At 49.6% G+C, this 23,531-nt stretch overlaps 6 protein-coding genes across 6 annotated transcripts; 1 reads left to right on the top strand and 5 right to left on the bottom strand.

The window, feature by feature from the left end:
* Nucleotides 1-7,242: 7,242 nt before the first annotated feature.
* On the bottom strand, nt 7,243-7,829 carry KY384_000365 (uncharacterized protein; the record flags this gene model as incomplete). The annotated part of the gene is made up of 2 exons (XM_044808902.1): nt 7,243-7,605; nt 7,785-7,829. The coding sequence occupies 2 exons, from the start codon at nt 7,827-7,829 to the stop codon at nt 7,243-7,245; spliced, it is 408 nt and encodes a 135-aa protein (XP_044665655.1).
* Nucleotides 7,830-8,987: 1,158 nt separating this feature from the next.
* On the bottom strand, nt 8,988-9,716 carry KY384_000364 (uncharacterized protein; the record flags this gene model as incomplete). Its single annotated transcript, XM_044808901.1, has 1 exon — nt 8,988-9,716. The coding sequence occupies one exon, from the start codon at nt 9,714-9,716 to the stop codon at nt 8,988-8,990; it is 729 nt and encodes a 242-aa protein (XP_044665654.1).
* Nucleotides 9,717-11,810: 2,094 nt separating this feature from the next.
* Nucleotides 11,811-13,529, bottom strand: KY384_000363 (uncharacterized protein; the record flags this gene model as incomplete). Its single annotated transcript, XM_044808900.1, has 2 exons — nt 11,811-12,055; nt 12,437-13,529. 2 exons carry the CDS (start codon nt 13,527-13,529, stop codon nt 11,811-11,813), a joined length of 1,338 nt encoding a protein of 445 aa, XP_044665653.1.
* Nucleotides 13,530-14,120: 591 nt separating this feature from the next.
* KY384_000362 (uncharacterized protein) lies at nt 14,121-15,506 on the bottom strand (the record flags this gene model as incomplete). Its single annotated transcript, XM_044808899.1, has 2 exons — nt 14,121-15,118; nt 15,170-15,506. 2 exons carry the CDS (start codon nt 15,504-15,506, stop codon nt 14,121-14,123), a joined length of 1,335 nt encoding a protein of 444 aa, XP_044665652.1.
* A 5,348-nt stretch (nt 15,507-20,854) lies between these two features.
* KY384_000361 (uncharacterized protein) lies at nt 20,855-21,733 on the top strand (the record flags this gene model as incomplete). The annotated part of the gene is made up of 1 exon (XM_044808898.1): nt 20,855-21,733. The coding sequence occupies one exon, from the start codon at nt 20,855-20,857 to the stop codon at nt 21,731-21,733; it is 879 nt and encodes a 292-aa protein (XP_044665651.1).
* Nucleotides 21,734-21,884: 151 nt separating this feature from the next.
* Nucleotides 21,885-22,832, bottom strand: KY384_000360 (uncharacterized protein; the record flags this gene model as incomplete). The annotated part of the gene is made up of 1 exon (XM_044808897.1): nt 21,885-22,832. One exon carries the CDS (start codon nt 22,830-22,832, stop codon nt 21,885-21,887), a length of 948 nt encoding a protein of 315 aa, XP_044665650.1.
* Nucleotides 22,833-23,531: the final 699 nt, after the last annotated feature.

Below are 23,531 nucleotides of genomic sequence, written 5' to 3'. Positions count from 1 at the left end.
ATGACCATGTGGTCCTCATTATTCACGTCTTTCTATCCTTCTAAACTCATTATTCTACACCCGAAATCGTTTCCAATCGTGTGTTGTTGGCGCGCTTGCTTTTGGCGTTTCAATTTTAGGGATCAAAAGCTTGTTATCTCGCCCACTCCATAGCTGTGACAGGAGGTACCTTGCACTTGCCAGTCCGGAAGTATTTGGCATCGCTTTCTATTCTTTTACCAGGAAGCGTTGCTCTTCTGTGGACTATTAGCCAGTTTTTCTTCAATGCTAAATAACAAAGCGTAGTAGTGTTGGGAAATACTGCGTCAGTGCTGTGGAAATGCTGTGCTGAACCAGTGTTGGAGTCTCGCTTGATGGTTTATGTGCAGTCCTCGACGGTGTCAATTATATGCTCAATTCGCCCTTCTGCTGGGAAGTCTTGAGGGAAACTACTGACGATTCATAATATGAATGTTTGCTAGCGTTCCATTCTACTGTCTGGCGCCGCTGGACTTTCTGCTTCAACGTTCGTGAGTCTGTAAAATCCCAACTGAATGATGAAAGGTTCGAGATCTCCTGCGGATCCTTCTTTTCAGATTCGCAACCGTATCTGAAGTCCTCTGTTCAGCAGACTTCTACCGCTCTTCTGGCGGCAGACCATTCAATGTATGGTATTTCTTCAGTACTGGCTCCGTCGATACCTCGAGCGCCGAATATTCTTTCGAATAAGGTTGTCACATCCTGGCTTGGTAGTACGAGTCGAGCACGCTCAAGACTCCATATTGGAATATTTCCTCATGGGAGTTTGAAGTTTGCGTTTGATATCTGCGAGAACGGATGTCAGCTGCCAGAAAACCACGGGTATAGCACCTTGATCTCCTCTCATGCATCTTTGAATGGCTAATCATAAGCTAGGGACACGTATAATGGTTTTCACTCGACTGCAGCATTTCCTGGGCTTCAAATCTGAAAACTCGTATGATAATTGACTTCTAATGAGAAGGGAGTCGCAGAAAACAAATGTTCGATACAAACGGGCGTTCAGCTTGCTTGACGGCAGATTGCACGGGTGCTGTGGAAGTCTCGCCTTTCCCTCTCCCTTTGCCACGAGAGTTCTGCTGGCCTCTGCTTTGTGGAGCAGGCCAGGCAGACCCGGGCGGAGCCATGACCGACGAGTTGAGACATCAAACCTCGGTAGGTCCAATCCAAATGAGTGACATTATCAGCCATGCATCGAGTGGTGTTGCTTTTGCACTCCCAGCGCTCGGAAGGTTGTGATTAACTGCACTTGATCTTTAACGAGCCGCTGACAATTAAACTTCTCGTAAAATTGATCCGCTATTGCATCGGTGTCGTTTTTGACCGCCCGTTGCCACTCCCGAATCCGGTCGGTCCGGAGGCCTTTAGCAATAGTATCATATGCTGCACCTAAGTGCCGGTCGTCTGGTCGTGGGTCTTGTGGGTCCTAGTGTAAATGTAAACTAAGCATCTTTTCAGCGCCTGCTGCTGCGACGACCTCGCTGGATGTATGAAAGCTTAGAACATCTAGCGTCTCTAACAGGCTATCTCGAGAGTTCCAGAGTAGCGCAACAATCTTGTAAATGTCTGGCATCATCGATAGCAAATTAATGAGACCACCAGGACAGAACCAGACATTAGAGATTCCTGAATTTGATTTAGAACCCTGGGTATGAAACGACGGATCGTTCAAATCGCAATGATTAATTAGAAGTACGGTCAGCCAGCTAAAAGAACATGCTTTAACCAAGGCTTTAAATAGAGCTCTATATGGTCAATATTGAGGACAGCGTCCTAAGCCAGAATTATGTGTCAGGTCAGCATTATGAAGTACATTTACACCATAGACACAGGAGCGAGCCACAACAGCCCAACCTGCCGCTTTGTAACAGAACTTGCTATTCCAAGTAAGAACGCAACATCGATCCTCAGCATCGTGAACGAACGGTCGTCATCGAACGCGACTCTGGGACTGCTGTACCGCACATCAAAAAGACCTTCTTCTAGATCAAAGGAGTCTTTTATGCATATTAAATCCCACGTTCCGTCGGAGGATCACGAATAGACGCCGAAAAGCGTAAGAAAAGACCCAATCGAGATCGTCTCGACAATTTTTGGAAGAGTCGAAGAGTAGACGAGCATGGAACCAAAGGTGTGACACAGCAAACTTAACGTCGTTCTCCTGCTGCTATCAGATGAGGCAAACTGCCTGTGTCATTTGTCTTCCTTCCACTGTCATATCCAGTCACGCTCTCTGGCTTGAGCTCAGCGTTTTTGGGAACTGTGTTGCTATCACAATCTCCCATTGTCCCACGATGTGTAGACGTATCTCGATCCCATTAATGAACATTCCAGGAGTGAAGCTCTTCGTGGCCCCAAGGCTAGCCATATAGCGACGAGCTGAGACCGAAGCTCGATGCCTTCGAACTATCGATATGAGGCTGGATCAGGAAAGAGATACTCAAGCATCGATCAAGTAAGGAGAAGTTAGCGTCGCTCTCCATACCTTTCTTCCTGTGCTCTCCGCATTCGACTGATCTTTCCGAGTCAAGTTCTCCCTTGTTGATCTTTGCCCAAAGTTGTTCTCGCAGTTCTCCAATGCGCCGGGTTTCTGTTCATGATACTCGACTCGGACCTAACAAGGACTCATCTTATGGACAGCATCAAGGTTTGTGTATTCTGTGGTAGTATAGATGCGACAATCCTGAACACAACTTTTTTCTTCTTGCCGAATTCGAGCCCTCTCATGATAAAAATAGCCGATACTAGAGACTTTTTGGGACGTTCGTGGTGCTTCCAGCACCCTGCGTTCTGATCTGGGTAGAGATTCATCGACTCGAAAGTAGTGCCTTGGGGTTGTCGGGAGTGTTTACGTTTGCAATTTCCACATTCGCGATATTGAATGGAATTCCTGATTGGTGCTTCGCGAGCCCACCCTTCTGTTTTCTGCCTCAATTTGTGGACGGATTTGAAAAGCTTTCTGTGATGTGCACAATGGCAATCAATCTAGCAAAAGTCTTGCGTGTGTCATCGAATCCTGTGGACGAGATAACGGCTGCGATGCTCCATCAGCTCCACCTTTAAGTTACAATGGGCTCTTGAAGCCACTTGCTAAGTGCTCCACTCTATTCTGAGCTTTGCATCAAGCACGGACTACATCAAAAAGGTTGGTTCTAGTAGCAGCCTCCCAATACTGCATCTTGCTGTACGCCGCTAGGGATTTAATTACTTCCATGGGACGGAGGCAAGAAACAGTATCTTATATTATACGTCTTGAGAAAACCAAGGATTTAAAATCTGAGGGCCACAAAAATCCTTGAATCTTCTGGTCTTCGATTACGTACCAGAACCGCGTCATCTCCTCGATTCTTCGATGGATCTGGGTACTCACCTCCATGGATTCCATGACGTGAGACAAAAAGTCGATGTATCGAAACACTCTCCTGGATTCTGGCATGATTTTGAAAGCACGTGATTTCAGAATAGTGCTTAGCTCTCCGATGTCTCCCCATCTACCATGATTTGGCGTTCCGGACGGGAGACGACAGGCCCTTTTTGGCAAGCATTCGCAAACTTCATGAATACTCCGGTTTTCGTTTTTAAACTCGGCGCTCATCCAAGATAATGATGTTGACCTTTAGGTCTCTGGGTTCCCACATGTCCATACACAATGCTGGCCACCATGGCTTGGTACGTTCGCGCCTTTCCCGGCATTTCCATTCAGTTTAGCCTGCTCGCTCTGCGTGTAGCGATGATGTGGGAGTGGCACCATACTATGACGATATGATAGCTCCGAGCTCCACTTTCGTGGTCACTGAATCATGGAAATGGAGAATATGGTGGGAATGCTCTCATCATGCTCAAACGATTTTCCTCACATCGTTTGGTGCTTCTTCTATGAGTAGCAACAGATTCTCTAGTGACCTTTCGCACGGGACTCTGCAACAATGGCTTCCTGTTCTGCTTTCTTCAATTTCCTGATTTGGTTACTTTACTGGAGACGAATTGTGGCGATGCGTTTTGCTTTCCTCTATGTGTTTGCAGTCGTGCCCAGAATAGGGAACAACTTACCCATGGCAGTGGCGTTTCCAGTATCGGCGACCTGCCCGAGGAGCTGTTGCGCATAGTTCAAGGCGTCGACCGTGTTCATGAGTGCGGACCCTTGATCCTGCAGTCTCTGCTAGGTATGCGGGTGCGTGTGGATCGTCTGTATCAGCTCATCGACGCTCTTCAGCGAGCGCCGTTCATCGGATTTGAGGAGGATTTGGTCCCGTAGGCATTCCCTTTCATCCCGGAAGTCCTTCAAATTTGCCTGCAGGCGCTGCTTCGAGACGGCATACATCCCAGCCTGTTTCTCCACAGATCCTTCGCACGGGTCTATCCGGGATCACTTTGTTGCGTGCTCTCTGCTTGTCGACATTTAAGTCGTGTAGAGGTGGCGGGTGGGTCTGTGGGTGCTGGTAACGACGGTCCGAGGTTCAGCTTTAGGTGTAAGGAGGAAGGAGGTCGGGTCACGGCTACGGTGTTGGAATGGGTGGGTGATGTGGGTCTGGGATTTTCCAATACTGCTCGGTAGAGGAGCTGAAAGGGGGAATGTGGAGGGGGGCTGGTGGGTCGGTGGGTAAATGATGAGGTTGTTTGACTTTCGAAATGGCGTCTGGTGGAGATTTGTATGGAGGCGTCGAGTAGTGGTACCTTGACCCCAAGTCTTCGTCAACTCGTCAATCACGATCTGCAGAGATTCTTGATCTATGCTTTTGGTGAGGATGCTATTCTCTAGATCGCCTGTTTGAGACTGAAAATCGTCTTTATTCTTCTAGACCTCAGAAAACGAGTTAGCACTAGATGCAGAGGCAGATATGCCCCTCCAGGTTTTTGCGACTGATCTCGGCACTCCAGAGAAGACTCGTCATGATTTAGAGCACTCTCCACCGTTGGCCGAAGCGAAATAAATATAGCGTATAACAAGTCCTGGTTCGCTGCACAACCACGGTGCCCAGGAGACGGATGCCTCCATCGGAAAATTACCTGACATCGTAGCCTGAAGATCCGCTTTGGGATGGAGATGCAGACAACAATTTTTTACTCCAGATATTCAATTGCTGATAGTTGCTTGAAGACTATTGTCTCTGGCTGGGAGTCAACGCCAGTGCATCGTACTTCTTCCAACCATCAACATTATCGGCAGAGAATGTTCGTGTAACATAGAGAGACATCAAACCCTGTGACACGCAGTAGCAGACTTGTGCAGCAAACTATGTATTTTCTCAAGCTGTGCGCTGAGACAAAGCCTGATCCATGAGAAATTGGTCAGGAATCTGTCATTTTCCTCCAGCGTCTTGATAAATAGCACGTCATGGAACCATTGCTCAGCTGTATAGGAAGGGGTAAGTAGAGCCACCGCCCATAAATATGACGATTCTATCGTCTTGAATTTTATCTCCTCTGGTTGGGAGCTTCCTTGGGCCATCTTTGTGCCTGTGGCTGCAACTCCGGATTTTTAAGGATGCCGTGGACAATTCAATCGACCATTTGCTGACTGGACGTCTGGATTTCGATTTCCATCACTGTCCGGTCAGACGTGGTGTCCAATTAAATAGCAACTCCGTCTGGAACCTATCACATTCCTGCGCTCCTCATATCTGCTAAGAAGTTCTGGTGGTGAGATCTTGCTCAGGGCGGAGAGTTGCAGCTTGACGGAGGCAAATCGACCGCTTCTTCGTGCTGCTGCGGAAAGCGATTTTCGACCGGCAGTGCGGCCAGATTGCCGTGACCAGACTTAACCATACCGTCGGGCTCCATTACCTGTTCGACTGCGTCTTCTGTGAGGGTCGTGCTTGCGGTGTCCGATCCTGAGCTAGGGTCCTGTGACCTCGATGGTTGACGATGTACTTGGACACCGACGACCTTTGGGATAGTCTCTGACAATTCCTCTGCACTTGTTCAATGTGAGCTCAATAGTACGTCGGCTCACATAGCGTAGTGTTGAACACTGGCTTGAAGGACCAAGAAAAGCCAATCGAAGAAGATCGATGGCTTGGAGGCTATAAGTCTTGGGGCTGCCTGTGCGAGAGTGAAAGGAAGATGAAGGCGTCCAATCAAGCAGGGTCGTAAAGACAAAGAGGTAGCAGTAGAGTATATATATTTAGAGAGGAAGACTATGAAAGCCGAGCCCGAAGGCAACAAGCCAAGGAAGACTAAGGATGAAAAAGGAAGGAAAGAAAGAAAGGAAGAAAGAGGGAACCAGCCTCCTTATATACCCCTCCGTCCTTCACAATCTCGAAATAGACGCGTAATTCAATAATGCATGTCTTACAATCCATTCGTGATAGTTTTGGATGAGAGACATGGAAGTATATGTGTGAAGGGTTTGAGACATACACTTGCATTCTGTAAGATACGCTTTGTTCACGTTTGTGGACTATGGTCATGAAACATGTACGCCTGCATTTTGTGAGACATTTCCTCTTCACACATGGGGATGGGGGGCGAAAAGTTGTGAATTTCACAAAGATAGTTTATTATGTGATAGGGAATGGTGTAAATGGGCAAGGTAATTGCTGATCGCTGGTTCATGCTGGTTCCGGTGCGATGACGGGTGGCAGTGGGAACAGACCACGCTCGCGAGTATGGAGACTGTAATGATGGGCTACAATGGTGGCAAGCGAGTATTCCTGGTGAATGTGTCTCAATTGCCTCAATAACGTTGTACCCGATTGCGTATACTCCCTTGAACAGGCACGCTGTCTCATATTCCGCCACAGGTGATTGTTCACTGTGCCCAATTCACGCCGTTTGTACGTTTATTCATACATAGAGTCAAAAGTCTGCCGAGTTCATCAATGTGTAAAGTTGACGGAGCATTCACCATGTGTCCGTGCGGAAGGTACGGTGATCAAATCACACATACACGAAATTGAAAGACTCCTAACTAGGTGGTACATGTACACCTAAAGATGGATCTCCACGCTAATCTTTGTTCGCTCGTAGCAGGTGGGGACAAGGCATCAATGGTCAGCTTGCTGAGAAAAGGTATGTTAGAGGAACAATATATCTTTGTCTGGCGTCCTTTAGGACGCGCATTTGAAATGGAAATCATTGCCATGTACCATCGTCCTGACGCACGCCACCCCGTCGTCAAATTGCCTTACCAGCTACTCTCCCGACTACCGTCTCATCAAGTAGCCTGACTCCTATGAGCTCCGCATATAATCATACGGGCTTTCCTACTAGTCTCCATAACCCTCATCGCCGGAATCCCTTTTCAACTCCATCTGTATCGTCCGAGTTTGCGGTCGCGCCTGGCGACTTTGGCGTCTCAATAATCTCTCCCTGCTTCACAAGTCGCTTACTCATCACGTTATACTCGTATGCTTGAAGATCGACTGCTCGCCGCAGCGGGCTAATTTTGGTAGCCAATGTTTCTTCCAAGTCAGCAATCTTCTCTGCTTGCACGTTCTGCATATGATCGAGTATCTTGGCCTGCACAGACTTTAAGTGATCGTTCTTCTTCACCTGCTCTTGGAGGCTCTCTTCTGCTCGTGACCAATATCTATACGCAGGGCTGATTTGGCATTCTTCATTATGCGCCTCTTCTGCCTTGTTATACTGCGAGCTGTTCAGCCAGCAACACCTCCAAAATTCTCCTTGTGGGGTTTGACAATTGTGGATCGTCGTCAGAAGCGTGCCTACTTGATTCTTTTTCGAATTGAGATGCAAGGTCTCAAATGCCATTGATCTCTACTCCAAGCTCCGATCACTTACAGAGATTGTACAAAAGTGACTACCGCAGTCGTTATCGCTCGATGGACCAACTCTGGGTTTTCTACCATGGCGCAGATATATATATATATTTATAAAGGCCTCAGACAGCCATATTTTCTGAAGGGTCGATAGGTCCAGGACGAAGCTTTGCTGGTATTGCCCCTCATAAGAGATGTCGAGTCCAGGTCAAGAGAGATCTCTTGTGGTGATCAGCAGCCAAAACACTGGGATAATAGACTTTCTGTCAGTTGCTCTTGATGCACCTGAGACGCCTTTGGAAGTGCCCACAAACTTGTCAAATTTGACATCGTTCTTTGCCAGCAGCAGATTGAGCACTTTTCCGCAGATTTTGGCAAGACGTATGTACTACCGAAAGCGTCAAGCTCAAAGACTCCCACCAGAGTAGACGATAGCTACTGCATCAGGTTCAGAAGGTGTATATATATTTAGACGTCCTGCTGGCCATTTTCATCGAAGAGTTCAAGATATGTGAAATGATATGCTGTCTTGTTGTCCTTCCTTAGTGCTGTCGGTGTCCCAGGTAAGCAGTCTGCCTTTGGCCTTCAGAGGTAGTAATGTTGAGGCCGTACGGGCGAGAAAAGTTCTCAGATTCCGGAAAGATCAAACAGAGAGGGGCACCGGTCATGAAAGATATGATCAAAGAGAAGCTCGGAGATATCATCAACTTGAGAACGATGAAGACATGAGAGATTCGCTGATGACGGCCAGTGGGAGTTCCCACGTTGGGGCTTGAAGAAGAAGAAGAAAGGCAAAGGCAGGGGGAAAGCTCGAGTTTAAATAGAAGCAGCACGCGGTGGCAAATCAGGGCTAGACTAGAACAAAGTGTTTGTCACGCAATGATACCGTGTTGTTGGAGAGTGTGAAATCCAAGACATGCCATAAGACACGCTCGTGATACACTTCACACGATCTGTGAAGGACAGAAGAGAGTGAAGTCGCTCAATTGAGTTTAGCGTGCTTTTCTTTGTTCTGCAGCATTGCCTAATCAGACACGTAATTGATTCAAAATCGTCACGAAATACAATTCCCACAGATGCGAACATCACTCAACAATCTTCTCCAAATGCTGACGCCCCCTTCCAATCTCAAGCTGTGGTCGACTTGCCTCAGCATCCGATCCTTTTGCTACGCGCTACCTCCCAATGACGATCTTGTCATGAATCCTTGGCTTGAAAACATGCTGAATGCTATTCTTCTGAACGACATTACTCTTCGTCTTGTTCCTCGTCACTAGAATGTTTAGTCTGCTTCCGCCGGACTATCCGGAGTTCCTCGTCGCGTCTGGCCAGTTTGCCTGTCAAGACACCGACTTCCTTTTCTAAAGCTAGAACGCGAGCTTCCTGCTCACAAAGCACGTCCTCAGCACTCTTTCTTAGCTGATCAAGAGCTTGAGCGTGCTCAAGCTCCATTTGGTAGATCCTGGTAGCCTGCTTGCGCAGCCGGTCCTCTCCTCTTGACCAGTATTCGTACGCGGGATTGGTTCGGCATTCCTCTTCGTGGGCATCCTCTGCTATGTGGAAAGTAACATCCTCGTCTTTCCACATCTGCGAAAGAATTTTCGAAGCGCCCCGCGGTAGATGATGCGACTTGTAGAAAGCACCAGTCTTGCGCCCTTCATTAAGATATGCAGTCAGCTCCTTGACCCCGCTGATACTCGCTCCAGCCTTGGATCTCTCCGCCAAACTTTCCAGAAACCTCTTGCATTGTTCCTTGATAAATTTTCGGTCAACGACTAAAACATTTAGCACAGATTCTTGGGGAGATGGAAATATATCATTACCATTTCCAGGAGGCTTTCTCGAGTAGTACATTTTCATCTTTGCAGTCCAACTTTTCAGGACTTTATTCGACTGTCGCCTATGAGGGATGGTAGTCGACTCGAGTTTGCGCCCTGAATCTTTGGACTTCAACTTTGAACCCTGAGTTGGGGCCATTTAACAAGCTTCAAATAGTCGAGAGAGCAATGCTAAGGTAGATTTTTATGAGTTGAGATACGGCGCAAGGTCGATAAATGAGTGACAGAAGCCAACTTCTTATCTTCGGACACTCTCATTAGGCAACCCCGCATTTGTTCAGAGGCAAGTGTTGAGAGACAATTTAGGACATAAAATCCTGAGTGACTTGCGTCATTCACACTGGTGGCTGGGGAATTTGCCCCTATCTCTTCGCCTATGTGAATGACACCGATAGCGAAGTCACGAGGACGAAAGTATGACGTGATTCGGGTCAGTGTTGTGCTTTCAGCGCTTTCTATCACCAGCCTCCTCATTACAACACTCCAAATATAGTCTAGCTCTTGATGGCTGGCTGTGGGTACTTAAGGGTCTTCCCTCCCAAACATTTCTGTCTTCCTCCACATCACTTCCCATGAGTCCTTCATGTGACGTGGTTGCGGGTCATTGAGGGTCATTGAGAATCCGAGGGATGTACATCCTAGTGTTCATTTGCCAACCCATGATCGATCAACATTGGCGAGCTGATGGGTCTCGTCGCTCACGGAAAAAATCTGGCGACCAGTGGGCGTCGCGTCCAACATGCGGGTGGTGGAGCCGTAGACCTCCTGGAGCTCACGTAAAAAATTGCGACCTGTGGGCATCGCTCTCACGGAAAAAAGCTGGCGAGTGGGTGGGGCTCGTGTCTGCGGAGGGTATTGTGAGCAGCGGACCTCGTGGAGCTCACGGAAAAAACTTAGCGAACTGTGGGCATCGCTCTCACTGTAAACAAATTTGGGCGAGTGATGAGGCTCGTGTCTACACGCGCGTTGGCGAGCAGTTGGACCTCGTTGGAGCTCACGGAAAAAATTGCGAACTGTGGGCATCGCTGCATTTGAACACAATCCACTTTAAAGATGACAATTCCTTCGGGAGGGCAGGGAGTCCAGTGGATGCTCCTTGTCCCCATCATTCTACCACCTTAATGGGGTAGCATGGAGGGGATTTCTACCATGTAATTAGCACTGTCAGATATGAGGTAAGTCTCCATGTACGTATGTCCCTCCACTGTCTTTCAGAGCTTCTGCTGGCGTCAGTCGGCGCCTTCTATCGCACAACCAGCATGTACGATGCGCGAGAACATTCAAAGACTGGGGACTATGCAAGAAGCCTCGCCGACCATGACATGAAGTCGTCGACGTGAGATTGAATGCTCCTGCAGGGCGCCAAGTGGCGTTTTTAGGGGCCGCGGCCTAAAGTTGTCGGCGCAACCTTCCCTAAATTCTCATTGTTTGATCTAAGACAGAACAGCAACTCCACCGCGCGGACACAAGAGCTCACCAAAGCCTTAAGACTTCATCAAATAGATGATCGCATCAATCACGGCGTGTGAGAACGCGAATCTAGTCATTCACTCGTCTACAGTAGCCCAGAAAGCCTCTCCAGCGATGAACGACATTCCCGTCCTCCTTCCTCCTCGTCGACCTACCCTGTCCACTTCAGGTGTCCAGTGGCCCCAACGATTACAACACTACCCCAGAGCTCGAACTCCTGAGTCTGCGAATCAAGATGGAAGGATGTGGCACAATGATCATGATTGAAGAGCTGGATTTCGAACAAGGACAAATGCGAAGATCGAAAGATTAGTACACACAAGCAGCCCGTCTTACGGCTCGTGTCACGCGATGCTTTCAATGGCTTCTATCATACATGTTTAAGTACTTCAGGAGAGTTCACAATATCAGAAATACGAGCTGAGGGATAAAGAGCTCATACCCTCGCTGCCGACCGATGTCTACCCAATCTCACCGCGTGATCGTCTACACACATTTGAGGAACTGGAGCTCTTCTACAGTCTCAATCAAAGCCTCTTTTGCTGGCTCACAAACGAGGCAATTGCTTCAGGGCTAGCATCAAGAGGAGGACAGTATCCCGAGATCATGTCCTTGCTTCGTCCTCTTGAACAATTTTGACAGGGGCCGTTGCAGCTCCTTCCCTTGGAGGAATGCTCTTCAGTCTCGTTGGACACATTGTATACCGTGACGGAGCCCGGGGCGCTATGGAGGTCATGTCCAGTGGCTATCGCATCTTGTGGTACTATCCTTCACGGAATGCGGGCACCTCGAGCAGTTCTTGTTCATAATTTTGCAGATCTCCCTGGATATCTTCTCGCGGACGTAAAGTGACTTTCACACCGTCTTTGACGCAACATGTCAAAGTCAACTGCTCTTTCCAATCAGAAGGCCCAACGGCGGACATGCGATCAAAATGTTGCAGGAACTTGACTACCGTGCATTCCACCTCAGCAAGGGCTAGATTTTCTGCATATCTGTCAGCAAGATCTAAAATGAAGACCTACAGTGCTTGAAGCGGGTTCGCAAATGAAAGGATGACGTACGACCAAGACAGATGCGCGGACCACCGTTGAATGGCAGCCACTCCCATCCGATCTTTCTTCCAAACCATCGCTCCGGCCGGAATTCTTCAGCATCTTGTCCCCAAATGTCGGTTCTTCGATGCATTGCGTAGACGCAATAGCTTATGATTGTTCCCTTGGGCACTGCAATTGGCATATCGCCCTCTTCACCCGTTCCTCTTGGCAGTGCTGTCGTACGGACGGCTTGTCTGATATTGACGGGAACCGGAGGATGCAGGCGCAGAGCTAAATTCGATCAGATCTCATAGCTCGGTCAATCTCCCTGTGTTGTGGTAGGATGACTTACACTCTCGAATGCACCCTTGAAGGTACTTGAGATCCTTGAATTCTGCAGGATCTGGTCGCCTTCCTTCAAGAGTCTCGACTTCTGCCTTCAGTCGATGCCAAATATTAGGGCTGCGGGAGAGCACGAAAAAAAGATTCGAGAGAAGTGATGCAGTGGTATCTCGGCCTGCGACTAGCAGTGATAGAGCCTGATCTCTCAACTGCCCGATGTCTCCACATTGACCAGCCATGTCTGCGAGGATTGATGGAGGCTGCTTCGAAATATCTCCCGATTCTTCGCCACGACTCCTGTTAATAGCAATGTTCACATACTTCTCAGCGAAGGTCCGCACTGTCAAGCAATCCTTCTTGAATTGCGAATTGGGAACGAAATCTGCCACGGAGCCAACAACGAAACGATCAACTAGCCTCTGCTGACTTCGATTGAATGCATCTGCAAATTCAGTGGCTGCGCTGTCATTAGCTTTTGCCGCCGATAAGCTGTGACAGGAGTCCCCGAAGAGAAAACTTGTCGCCACATCAAGCGAAAAGCGAAAGAAAAGCTCTTGCAAATCCACGATTCCATCCCGCTTCTGCTGGGCATGCACCGTCTCCACGAGAGCATTCACGTGTATGTCAATTGTCTCCGCTCGAGACAAGCGGTCTTTCGCAAAGCTTGGCCGCAGTTGTTGGCGCGCTTCTTTCCAGATATGGCCGTCACTAGCGAAGATGCTGTCTCCGAGCAAAGGCCGAAAAGCATGTCTTCTCCGCTCCCCTAGTTCGAAATCCTGATGTTGCGTTGCCAACAGAGCCTTCAGATTCTCAGGCTCGCAAGTCACAATGATCTCAGAGCCGGGAATGCGAGCCACATATGTGTTCCCCGCTTGGGTGAAGCGCTCTTGGCATGTTGACAAAAATCTGTGCAGTCGTAAACGGTGATAGCTCGAGACTACTGTATCGAGTCCAAGAAAAGGGTCAAGCTGCCACAACCTCTTGGGACGTAACGTCTTAAACGACGTACCAAGAATAGAGCTCAAGATATATTGACACAATTTAATGAGGGCTAATATTGCAGCGAGAATCAAGGGAGCGAGTTCTGGATTCGAAAGCAACATGATGCTTGCTGCAACTAGTGCTCATCAAGACAGGTCTATGTTATAGTAAGAAATTGTCATCGGCGTCTCATCATTGCAACCCGGGATTCACCTCAGACACTACAAGCCTCTTGTGATACAAAACTGATAAGCCTTGGAATCAAGATTCACAGGCTGCGCTAATAGGATCCTCCCGATCTGTAAGTGAAACTCGGAGGCTCAATACAGAATCCCGTTACAGCCGAACCGTGTCCCGTAAACACGTGGATTGAACTTACTAGGCGAAGTCATTTATGATAGATGCGTCTGACATTTGAGCTCCACTAGGGCCCGTGTCGCGTTCATCCAGACACAGACACGACGTTTTGGTTTGATAAGGGGTTCCTTAGACCTGCTTCAGTCATTGACGCTGAGCATGTTTCGTTGATGCCGTACAGGCTCCTAAGATTGTCTGCAAACCGTCTCTCGATGTAGCCAATTGGAAATCGCTAGCTACGCTCACCAATCAATCATCAACCCGCATTTGTGACGCCCCAGTATGAAAGGTACTGGTCTTATCAATCTTGGGTACATCAAGAGAGCTACAAAGCATTGCTGGACCTATCTAACCCCTCAAAGCTTTGATGTTGGCTGAGAGAGCCCCTTATTTACGTCAGGGTTAGGCCTCTTTCGAGCCTCAAACTGCCTCTTCATCCAAAACAGCCGATCATCATCAATAGTCCGCTTAGACCTTGAATCGGTGCGCTCCCACAGGTCCTGCGTCCTCTGTTCGTCCTCTCTCCAACGTTTCAATTCTTGTGTCAGCCACCGTCCAACATGTACAGCAATTTCCGCAGGCTTTTCGAACGTCAGAAAATGCCCGCACTTCTCAACGATAACATCCGCTACTGCACCTGCAGCTACACCACCGCTACCGCCAATACCCGTACCAGTCACCTCCAGCTTGTCAGCCCTTCCTTGCGGCTTCGCGCCTGCCATCAATGAATTTGAGCCATGGATATACAAGCACGTGGGACGAAGATAAGGGAGCTGCATAAACGTCAGGGGAGACTCCGGCCGATAAAATGCGTTCGTATAATTCCGAGCATCTCCCGAACCCAGGTCTGGATGCGAAAGCCCGGTTGGCTTCAACTCTGTGAGTGGTCTCTTGTCAGGTGGGTATGCTGCACGAGCAAAGGTAAATATCTCGTTGTGCTTCGTTGTCGTCAGTGTTACTGGTCGTGTTCCCGTTTCAATCTTTCCATCATACAGCGATGTCGGTAAGTCGCGAAGAGCGTGTTTGCCCCAAAGACGAAACGCTCGCTCGTCCCATCGCTTAAAAAGTGGGTTTCGCCCTGCCTCTGCGATTGCTTTCTCGCGGCTTTCCCAAATGTCTTTTTTGAGTGCCAGGCCGTAGAAGGTGTTGAAAGTGTTCTGCATCTCTTTCGCACTACGATTGATCGTAGGCTCGATTGCAATCACCGTGGTCAGTAATCGTGGGTGGAGTAGGGCCAGATTGATCATCTGGTTGCCGCCCATACTGTGGCCAATGCCGACTATTGGACGGAGCATTTGGTCGCGAAAGTGATTGACCATCAATAGCAGATCTCGTGCGTGGTCAAACCAGGATGCTACTCAAACTTGTGAGTAAGTCGTTGCATGATCAGCACAAGTATTCTTACGGTCATTGCCTGTTTTGTCTTCATTCATAATACCGCTGGCGCCTTGGTGAGCCACATCAGCGAACCAAATGTTGCGTATTCGTAACCCATTTCCTTGCTTAGAAACTTGTAGCAAATCGTCCCATAGCGGTTCGTACAGCTCTTTGGGAAAAGCACTCGAGTGAGCACCAATGATGGTCACATCTCCCGGCTGCGGTGAGAGATTGTCCAGCGGCGTGTATTGCTTAATCTCAAGATGCAAAACCTCCTCCTGTTTTCCAGCTAATGATCTAGGATATCCTCGAATGTGCTGGCATGGCACGACGTGCTTCTCGCAGCGAAAATTGGCAGTTGACATTTAGGCAGCTGTATACTACTCAAGTACAAACTTTCCTCATTACTTTCTGTACATGCAACTACGCTATCACTGTCTTTGAATGGCGAGATGATGCAAACAACCCCTGTGATCGGCAATACACTTGACACAAAGCTTCGAAGCGCGCTTGCAGGGTATTAGGGACGGGTCGCATATTCTCCCAAATTCAATGATAAGCTGATCAATGTGGGTCATTAATGAGACAGCTTTCGTATCGGCATGTGACTATGGCAATTCATGCAGTCGAGTGGGTTTCGCCCGCACAGTCCTCAGGGCACGACATTGTCGAAGTTTCAATGACCATGGACTGTTGACTCTGCAACGTACCTCAAACGTGATTCCCCGTACAGAAATTTCAAAGCTTTCTTGAGGACTTACAATCCCAGCTACTAACGATGGGAGATTCACAGCTCCCAAAGTCCACCAAATCCAGCTGTGGTCACAATCAAGACCAGCAGCAAGAGAAAGCGCCCGCTACATATCACGCCTCCCCAATTCCGTCCAGCAAGCCACACAGAAAACCCCCCACTTCTTTCTGGCAAAAACAATGGCAGCACCTCCAATCGTCCAACACAGCACCCGCCACACCCCCCGACGGCGGCCTCACAGCCTGGCTCCAAGTCCTCGCCTCCTTCCTCATCAGCCTCAATAACTGGGGTCTAGTCAACAGCTTCGGCGTCTTCGAATCCTACTACTCCACCACCCTGCTCCCCACATACTCCCCCTCTGCCATAGCCTGGATCGGGACGCTCCAAGGCTCGCTCCTCCTCATCGTCGGCGCGCTCTCCGGTCCTGTGTCTGACATGGGGTATTTTAAGCCCACGCTCGTGGTCGCTGGATCCCTTCTCTTCCTTGGCCTCATCATGCTTAGTCTGTCGACAAAGTACTACCAGGTCATGCTCTCGCAGGGCGTGCTCATGGGCGTGTGCTCGGGCTTCCTGTATATTCCGAGTGTGGCGCTCATCCCGGTGTATTTCAAGAAGCGGAGGGGCTTGGCGCTTGGGTTGGCTGTTGGCGGGGGGTCGATTGGTGGTGTTATTTATCCTCCCATCTTCAAGAGCCTGCTGAGCTCTGTGGGCTTCGCGTGGGCGGTCAGGTTGATGGCTTCGATCGCTTTCGTGTGTCTTGCTGTTGCGGCTATGATTATTGAGCCGACGGGACCTCGTGCCAGGAGGCAGTTGATGGATTGGAAGGCTTTTAGGGAGGTGCCTTATGTGGCTTTGATGGGGACGGCGTTCTGTAAGCTCCATCTCCCTTCTTCCTCAGTCCTTCCCCATGACTTCCACTACTATGCCCCTTCCGACTATCTGCACGAAACACATGCTGAACCATGCGAAAGTCACCTTCTCCGCCATCCTAGTCCCCTTCTTCCTCACGCCCACCTATGCCGCGCAAACCCTGCACACCTCGCCCACCCTGTCGTTCAACCTTCTCGCAATCCTGAACGCCGCTCAGTTTCTCGGCCGCGTTCTTCCGGCTTGGGCATCTGATATCACCACCACCACCACCATCACCCCTGCGCCTACCTTTGCCTCTGGCCCTGCACCTAAACACCCCCGTCCCTCCTCCACTACCACTACCAACCACCCTACCCTTACTCCTACCGCTCCCCACCCTTCCTCTCCAAACCACACGTTCCGCCTCCGCCACCTCCTCCGCCCCGAAATCCTCCTCTGTCTCGCCAACGCCCTCGCAGCCCTCCTCGCATTCACCTGGCCAGCCATCCACGCCCTCGCGCCTTTCATAACGTGGGAAGTTCTGTTCGGGTTCACGTCGGGGATGCAGTCCACGCTGCCTGCTATTGTGTTGCCGATTGTCAATAAGAATGGAGTGAAGGGTTTGGGCACGAGGTTGGGTATGGTGTATTGTTGCGCTGGGGTGGGGGTGTTGATTAGTGGGCCGGTGGCTGAGGCGTTGGGGGGTGGTGATGGGGGTGGAAGGGGAGGAAGAGGAGGAAGGGGTGGAAGGGGAGGGAGAGGAGGGAGGGAAGGGAGGGGGTTCTTGGGCGCGCAGATCTGGACGGGTGCGTGTTTGTGTGTTGCGGCGGGGTTGTATGTCGTGGTGCTTAGGGAGGCGTGGAGGGTGAGGAGGGTGCAGGGGAAGTAGTTGGTTTTTTAACGAGGGGTTTGGGCGGTGAGGGCTGGAGATGAACGGAGTTGGGTCACGGGAGATGGGGACTTTGGGGACCTGGGATCAGAGATGGTCTGGTCAGCCTCTTTTACAGGGCAAGCTCGCTTCACAAAACAAGATTTACTCGACGAGGACACAGGATCGCTCAGCAGCATGGGGGTCACACTTTTCGATACAACGCGTTCAACTAGGCAAGGCCCTTTAATTTAGAAGGCAAAGATGGATGATGCAATCGGCTCCAGGTCATGATGCTTCATACAATTCGACCTTTGCATCTCCCAACCCGGCACAAACGAACGCGGATGCCCGAGCAAAGAGTGAAATAAAGAATGTGATCTTTACGCTGCTGACGTCGTGTTAGTGAAGTTGTTACTTCTCGAGCGAGACTTGCTTGTGCACAGGAAGCTATTAATCCTTCCGCCAGCCTCGACAGTGAATGTACAAACGCATTTCCAAGACTGAGAATGTTTCATCTCACAGTTATAATTGACATCGCAAGGGCCAGCACGAAGCGATACTCCTTCACTTTAGCCTGCATCGAACCGATGAAACGATCCACCATCGAAATCAGTGAAAACAAATGCACATAGTTCACAACCCCAGAAATGAGAGTATGGTGAAGATGCCCTTGAGGCCGAATTTCGACGAAATACGTCAAAGAACTTGTAACCAAGACTGAGCCCGACGCAGCCTTTGTAACCAATTGTTTCAAGTCCAGGAGCCCTTTCTTCTCTCCGCCTCATTGTTCGACTGAATATCATTCTGAGACAATGACTTGATACAGCAACGCTCCTATGTGCAGCCTCCGATAATCCTTCACCTCATTTCTGCCCTTCTACTTCACCAATATTTGCTCACACAAAATCTAAGCCCTACACCAAAAACAACAAAAAAATGCATTTCACACTCCTACCAACGCTGGCGCTGGTAAGTCTCGCCGTTGCCGCTCCCACCACCAACACCACCACCATCCCAGCCGAACTTAACTCCACAGAACCCTCCTCCCTCCTCCTCAAACGATCAAGCAACGGCTGGATCGGCTCCGCCTCAGCCGCCCACTGCCGCACGACAGGTACACTCCCCAAAGACGCGCACAAAGACGACCCTAATCTCATGGATGGGGGATGGTACATGAAACCACGGCCTGAGTTGACGGAATCGCATAAATGCTACCCCTTTGGACCGCAGACGGATGATGTGGGTGTGAATTGGTACCTCCCCCCCCCCTTTCCCCTTTCCCCTTCCCCCTTTCCCTCTCTCCCCTTCCCCCTCCTTCCCTTCCCCTTTCCTCTTCTTTTTGAATGATAACTAACGGTTTGGTTTTTGGCGGGAAACAGGGGTTCAGCAGCCGGAACCTTCACACGCTTAATCCTCTGGGATAATGCCAGTTGTAGTGGCACGCCCATGTTTCGCATCAATCAGATCGAGCATAAATATGGGACGTGCTTTCGCACCAAGGATTTCCCCGGCTTGTCTGCTGTTATGCCTATGTGGCGCGATGATTTGAAGGATGGGAAGTGGTTTGATGGAAAGGATGGGGCGCCGCAGGGGAGTTATTAGGTTGGGGTTGGGGTTGGGGTTGTGGGTTGTGGGGTGGATATATTAAATGAAAGGTTTTTTCAGAATTAAGGTAATGAAGATATATACTGGTGGGGTATTCCGCTGTGGATTTTGATGTGCAAGATCGGTATGCACAGCTAGCTCTCTGATGACGAAGAATTAGACGTAGGATTTTCATTGAAGCAAAGCTGGAGGCTATAACGTACTACCTCCGCCATATAAATATCGCCTCAATTTGAGACACAGAAATCAAAGTCTGTTCAAAAAACTGTTCACAGATTACATGCAATTAAGCTTCCATGCGCATCGTTACTCTCTTGCAATTCCAATACCAATCCCATCCCCACGCAAACTTCATACAGACACGACCTTTCGCAAGCAAGACAATCTCATAGCCCCAGATCAACACCACAAACACATTCTCCCACATCAGGCCTCGTCAGTCAATAAGGCAAGGGGAAAAGAAGAAGATGGAAGAAGAATGGCGGACGTGAACCCCTCACCTTTCGATTATGATGACCAATCCATAAGGGTAAGAGCGGGGGAGGGAAAAAATAGCCATTTCTTCCTCGCATCTGAGCTGGCAGGAACGGTTGGGGGAGGGGGGTGAAGACTTGAGGACGTCATTGTTCTGCTCTTTTGGAGGACGTCGTGGATGCGTGTGCTTCATGCTGGTGTGGATGTGAATAAGGGATTCGTCGATATGCGTTCATGGGAGTAACGTTGACTGTTGTGGAGTCAGGTGGGTCAGTTGGCTAGGAATACAACTTTAGAGGCTTGGGTGGACCAGAGATGAGGGAGCTTGGTATGGGGGCCTCCTGGAAAGAAAACGAGGGGGGAGGGTGATGACACGGAGGAAGGTGAAATGAATTTATGGTACTGTCAGAATTGTAGTCTGAGGGACATTTGGAAGAGATAGTGGATTGGTTGGGACGACGAAGGAAGGTTGGAGTCCGATAGAGTCGTTGAATGTCAATGTGGGATAGGTTAAGAGATTTCCGGCGTTCATTGTCCGTGTCTGGCGGTCAAGCGTTGGTATTGTTCGAATCTCTCGTTCTCTTCTGGTTCACTGTGGAGTGGAGAGAAGTGCCCGACGGGCCTCGCATCATACGTCGGCTTTCGAGCAAGTTATGCGCTGATCGCGAAACCGACATCTTGTTCCAGCTATGTTCGACGAGAATCCCAGTCCTGCACTTGTGCATGACTGGTCTCTTCGTTTACATATAAGTTTCAGAGCTAAGATGCGAATCGGGCTTCAAGGATGGCCCTTTTCAGATATCAAGATCAGGTGATTATTGATCAGCGGAGGTGCTGACGCTAGGATGTTAATGTAATTGTATCGCCATGCCGCACTAGTCGGGAACAGGGCCTTTCGAACGGACCAACAGGCCGCGTATGGTCTCCGCTGTCACTCGTTCTTAATTTCGACACGTGGACCTGTGGGGAGCCGTATGTCAGCAGTCATTCCATCAGCACTAGGGCGGGAGACGAGCTGTGACAGGTCCGAAATGTACGGTTCGTATAGCCTTCGTTTAGGCTGACGCGGATGTATAGAGGCACAAAATGGGGCTGTTCGCCCGATGAGCCTCGAAAATTTGGAAAGTGCCATTCACATTTCAGGCTAGGTAATTGCTCGTACGATGGCGGACGCAGCGTTAAATCGGTTCCCATCAGGAACATCTTGGTCATTGGCAGCGGAAGCCTACCGTCTAGTCGACCAGTATGTCTCGCTTCCTCTGTCTCTGGACCTTGCTACGGCAGTCCAAGAAATTCTCCCGTTGGATACGCCTAACGCCTTGGCTTTTGACAACGGATGTGGCCCTGGCACCATGGTTGCCGTGCTGAAAACTTTGGCCTCTGACCTGCCAGTTGTCGCGAGCGACCTGTCAGAAGGTATGATCGCACAGCTCCAAGACCGTGGGAGGGAGCTTGGGTGGAAGAATGTTGAGGCGAGTGTTGTTGATGCCAGGGATTTGAACGCATTGAGTGTCGGGGCCATACCTGAAAAGTTCTCCCACGTCTTCAGCACCTTCATGGTATGTCTCGCTCAGGAGCCGGAGAAGATAATGAAGGAGATGTTCCGTGTGATGAAGCCTGGTGGAATATTGGGATTGGGCGTCTGGGCTGAGCCCTACGTATCATTCTGGAATGATGCGTTTACGAAGGCCGCGAGGGAGTTAGAGCCAACATATTCCCCGGTCAAGTTGATGGCGGAGCAGTGGACTTTTCGCGAGGAGGTTGAGAAGAGGATTCGTGAAGCAGGTTTTGTGGATGTGAACGTATGGGAGACGCAGAAGTCTCCAACTTTTCCAAATGTTGAACAACTGGCTGCTGTTTTCATAGAGGGAAGGAATCCAGCGTTGCAGAAGATGATCAACTCCTGGATAGTTTTGGGAAGAAGTATGGATGAAATGTTGCCTCTATTCACGAAGGCACTGGTTGAATTGTATGGGCGTCCAGATGGAACTCTTGTGGGGCCTGTGCATGCTTGCTTGAGTACAGCAAGGAAGCCCAGTTAAGCTGGTGTACTCTATGGGTGACTTCGCCAGCAATGTAAACAGCATTGTATATGATCTCATCGTCCAGTAGCCCAGTAACGGTCGAGGTCGCTTTGTTTTATTCTACAAGCCATCAGTATATCTTGCAAAGAGATACGGAGCTACAGGGCACTCACTCGTAACCCCACTGAAAACAAGTCTGATGCACAACTGGGCTGACGTCCTGCGCATCCTCATCTTCGCCGTAATCAAAGACTTCTCTGACACCCAGCTGAGTGTACTTCTTCAGCAATGTCCTCCTCCACCTCCCATTCTCTCCCACGCATCTTGCCCAACGTCCAATTTGCCTCTCATCATCTTCGCATCTCCTTCCCATGAAGAAGCGGCAGTACCATTGAAACCAGCCGCGTGGGTCGTAGCGATGGTCTATCCATCCTGCTGCCTCCCACTCTTCAATTGACTGCCCACACTTGACTTTGTATTTATTCACTTCAGGGTCGTAGTCGGGCGAGGTGAGGAAAAGGGAAATATCGAGTCCAGTGTACCATTCTTTTGGTATATCATCCCAGTCATCAGAGATTGTGGCGCGTAAATGACGCGAATAAAGAGAGCGGAAGTAAGAGCCTCCAAATACACCTTCGCGAATCATGTCTTCTGGAGATTTATTTGGGACGAAGAGAGGGTAGTCGGCAAAGCGAAAGGTTGTGTCTTCGTCTTGTATGGGTAGGGAAGCCGCTTGAGTCCACGATTTCCAGCCTGCGCGTACCTCGGAAATGTCTGCAGAAGAGGGAGGGTCGCTGGTAGGGAGGGCAGTCTTGACTGTAGGTTTCATGACCGTTTTCTTTGTAGATTTAGATCTTCGTGGTCCCACCTCATCCCCAATTGCATCTTCATTGTAGACAGCTTTCGCAGGCGCCGCAGCGATGCGCGCCGAAGACCGCGAGGGTAATTGTGACTCGATTTTTCGCTTCTTCGCTGACGGTTGTCGTGATGCTACTATCCTCACGCGTGAGGCTGGCTTATGAAGGATCCCAAGTTCTTTGAGATGCGCTTTGTTGCGTTGAATATTGGCTTTCCTCAACTCCTCAATGTCGGCCAGCTCTGGCCCGTTCGGCCTCATGTCGGTGCTTTGTAGCAATCAATGTGACTCTAACTACACATTCAGCGGATCAGAGTCCAGATGCGTCAACGGGCCATCCATGCGTATAATACCGTTAATACGACCCTGAACAAGCGGTGATGTCATGCGCTAGAGCTAGCGGTGAGCCTCATACGGTATTTTAACCGATAGCACCGCCCCTTGCTCTCCTCCATTCTCCTCCAACATTCTCTCACCTCTGTTTGCGCTTTGGGAAGAAGATCTTCGTGCACCGTCAACATCAGCGATCAATACTGAAGATGACTTCCACCCAGCAGAGCTATATAATCAAGTTCCAGAAGTGGCGGACCTCGTAGTCAAAGAGCTTACTGTCACGGAGACGCAAATGCTTCTCATCAGGACTGATGATGCTCTTACAGCCTTTTGTTATGGTCCCGAGTATATTTTGGAACGCTTGCTAGGCATCAGCTATGAATGATACTATGCAAGGGAAAGGCTGTACAAGTTGCCATCTCCGCCACGTCTTCCACAAGGCACATGGGAGAAGAAGCTTGTTGGAAAGCAGCTGATTTCGGAGGATGCGCAGCCAGGAGTTGATGTACGTCCTATGATTATTCCCACAATTGAATTCCACCGCGTTACGAATAGCTCTGGACAAAAACGGGGCGAGAACTACCTGCTAACCCCTTTTGACCAGGACGTTCGAACGATCCGATGTCC

The sequence above is a fragment of the Bacidia gigantensis genome (assembly GCF_019456465.1).
Source record: "Bacidia gigantensis strain McMullin 20006 chromosome Unknown contig_49, whole genome shotgun sequence".
Taxonomy (NCBI): Eukaryota; Fungi; Ascomycota; class Lecanoromycetes; order Lecanorales; family Ramalinaceae; genus Bacidia; species Bacidia gigantensis.
This window is presented reverse-complemented; position numbering and strand designations above follow the sequence as displayed.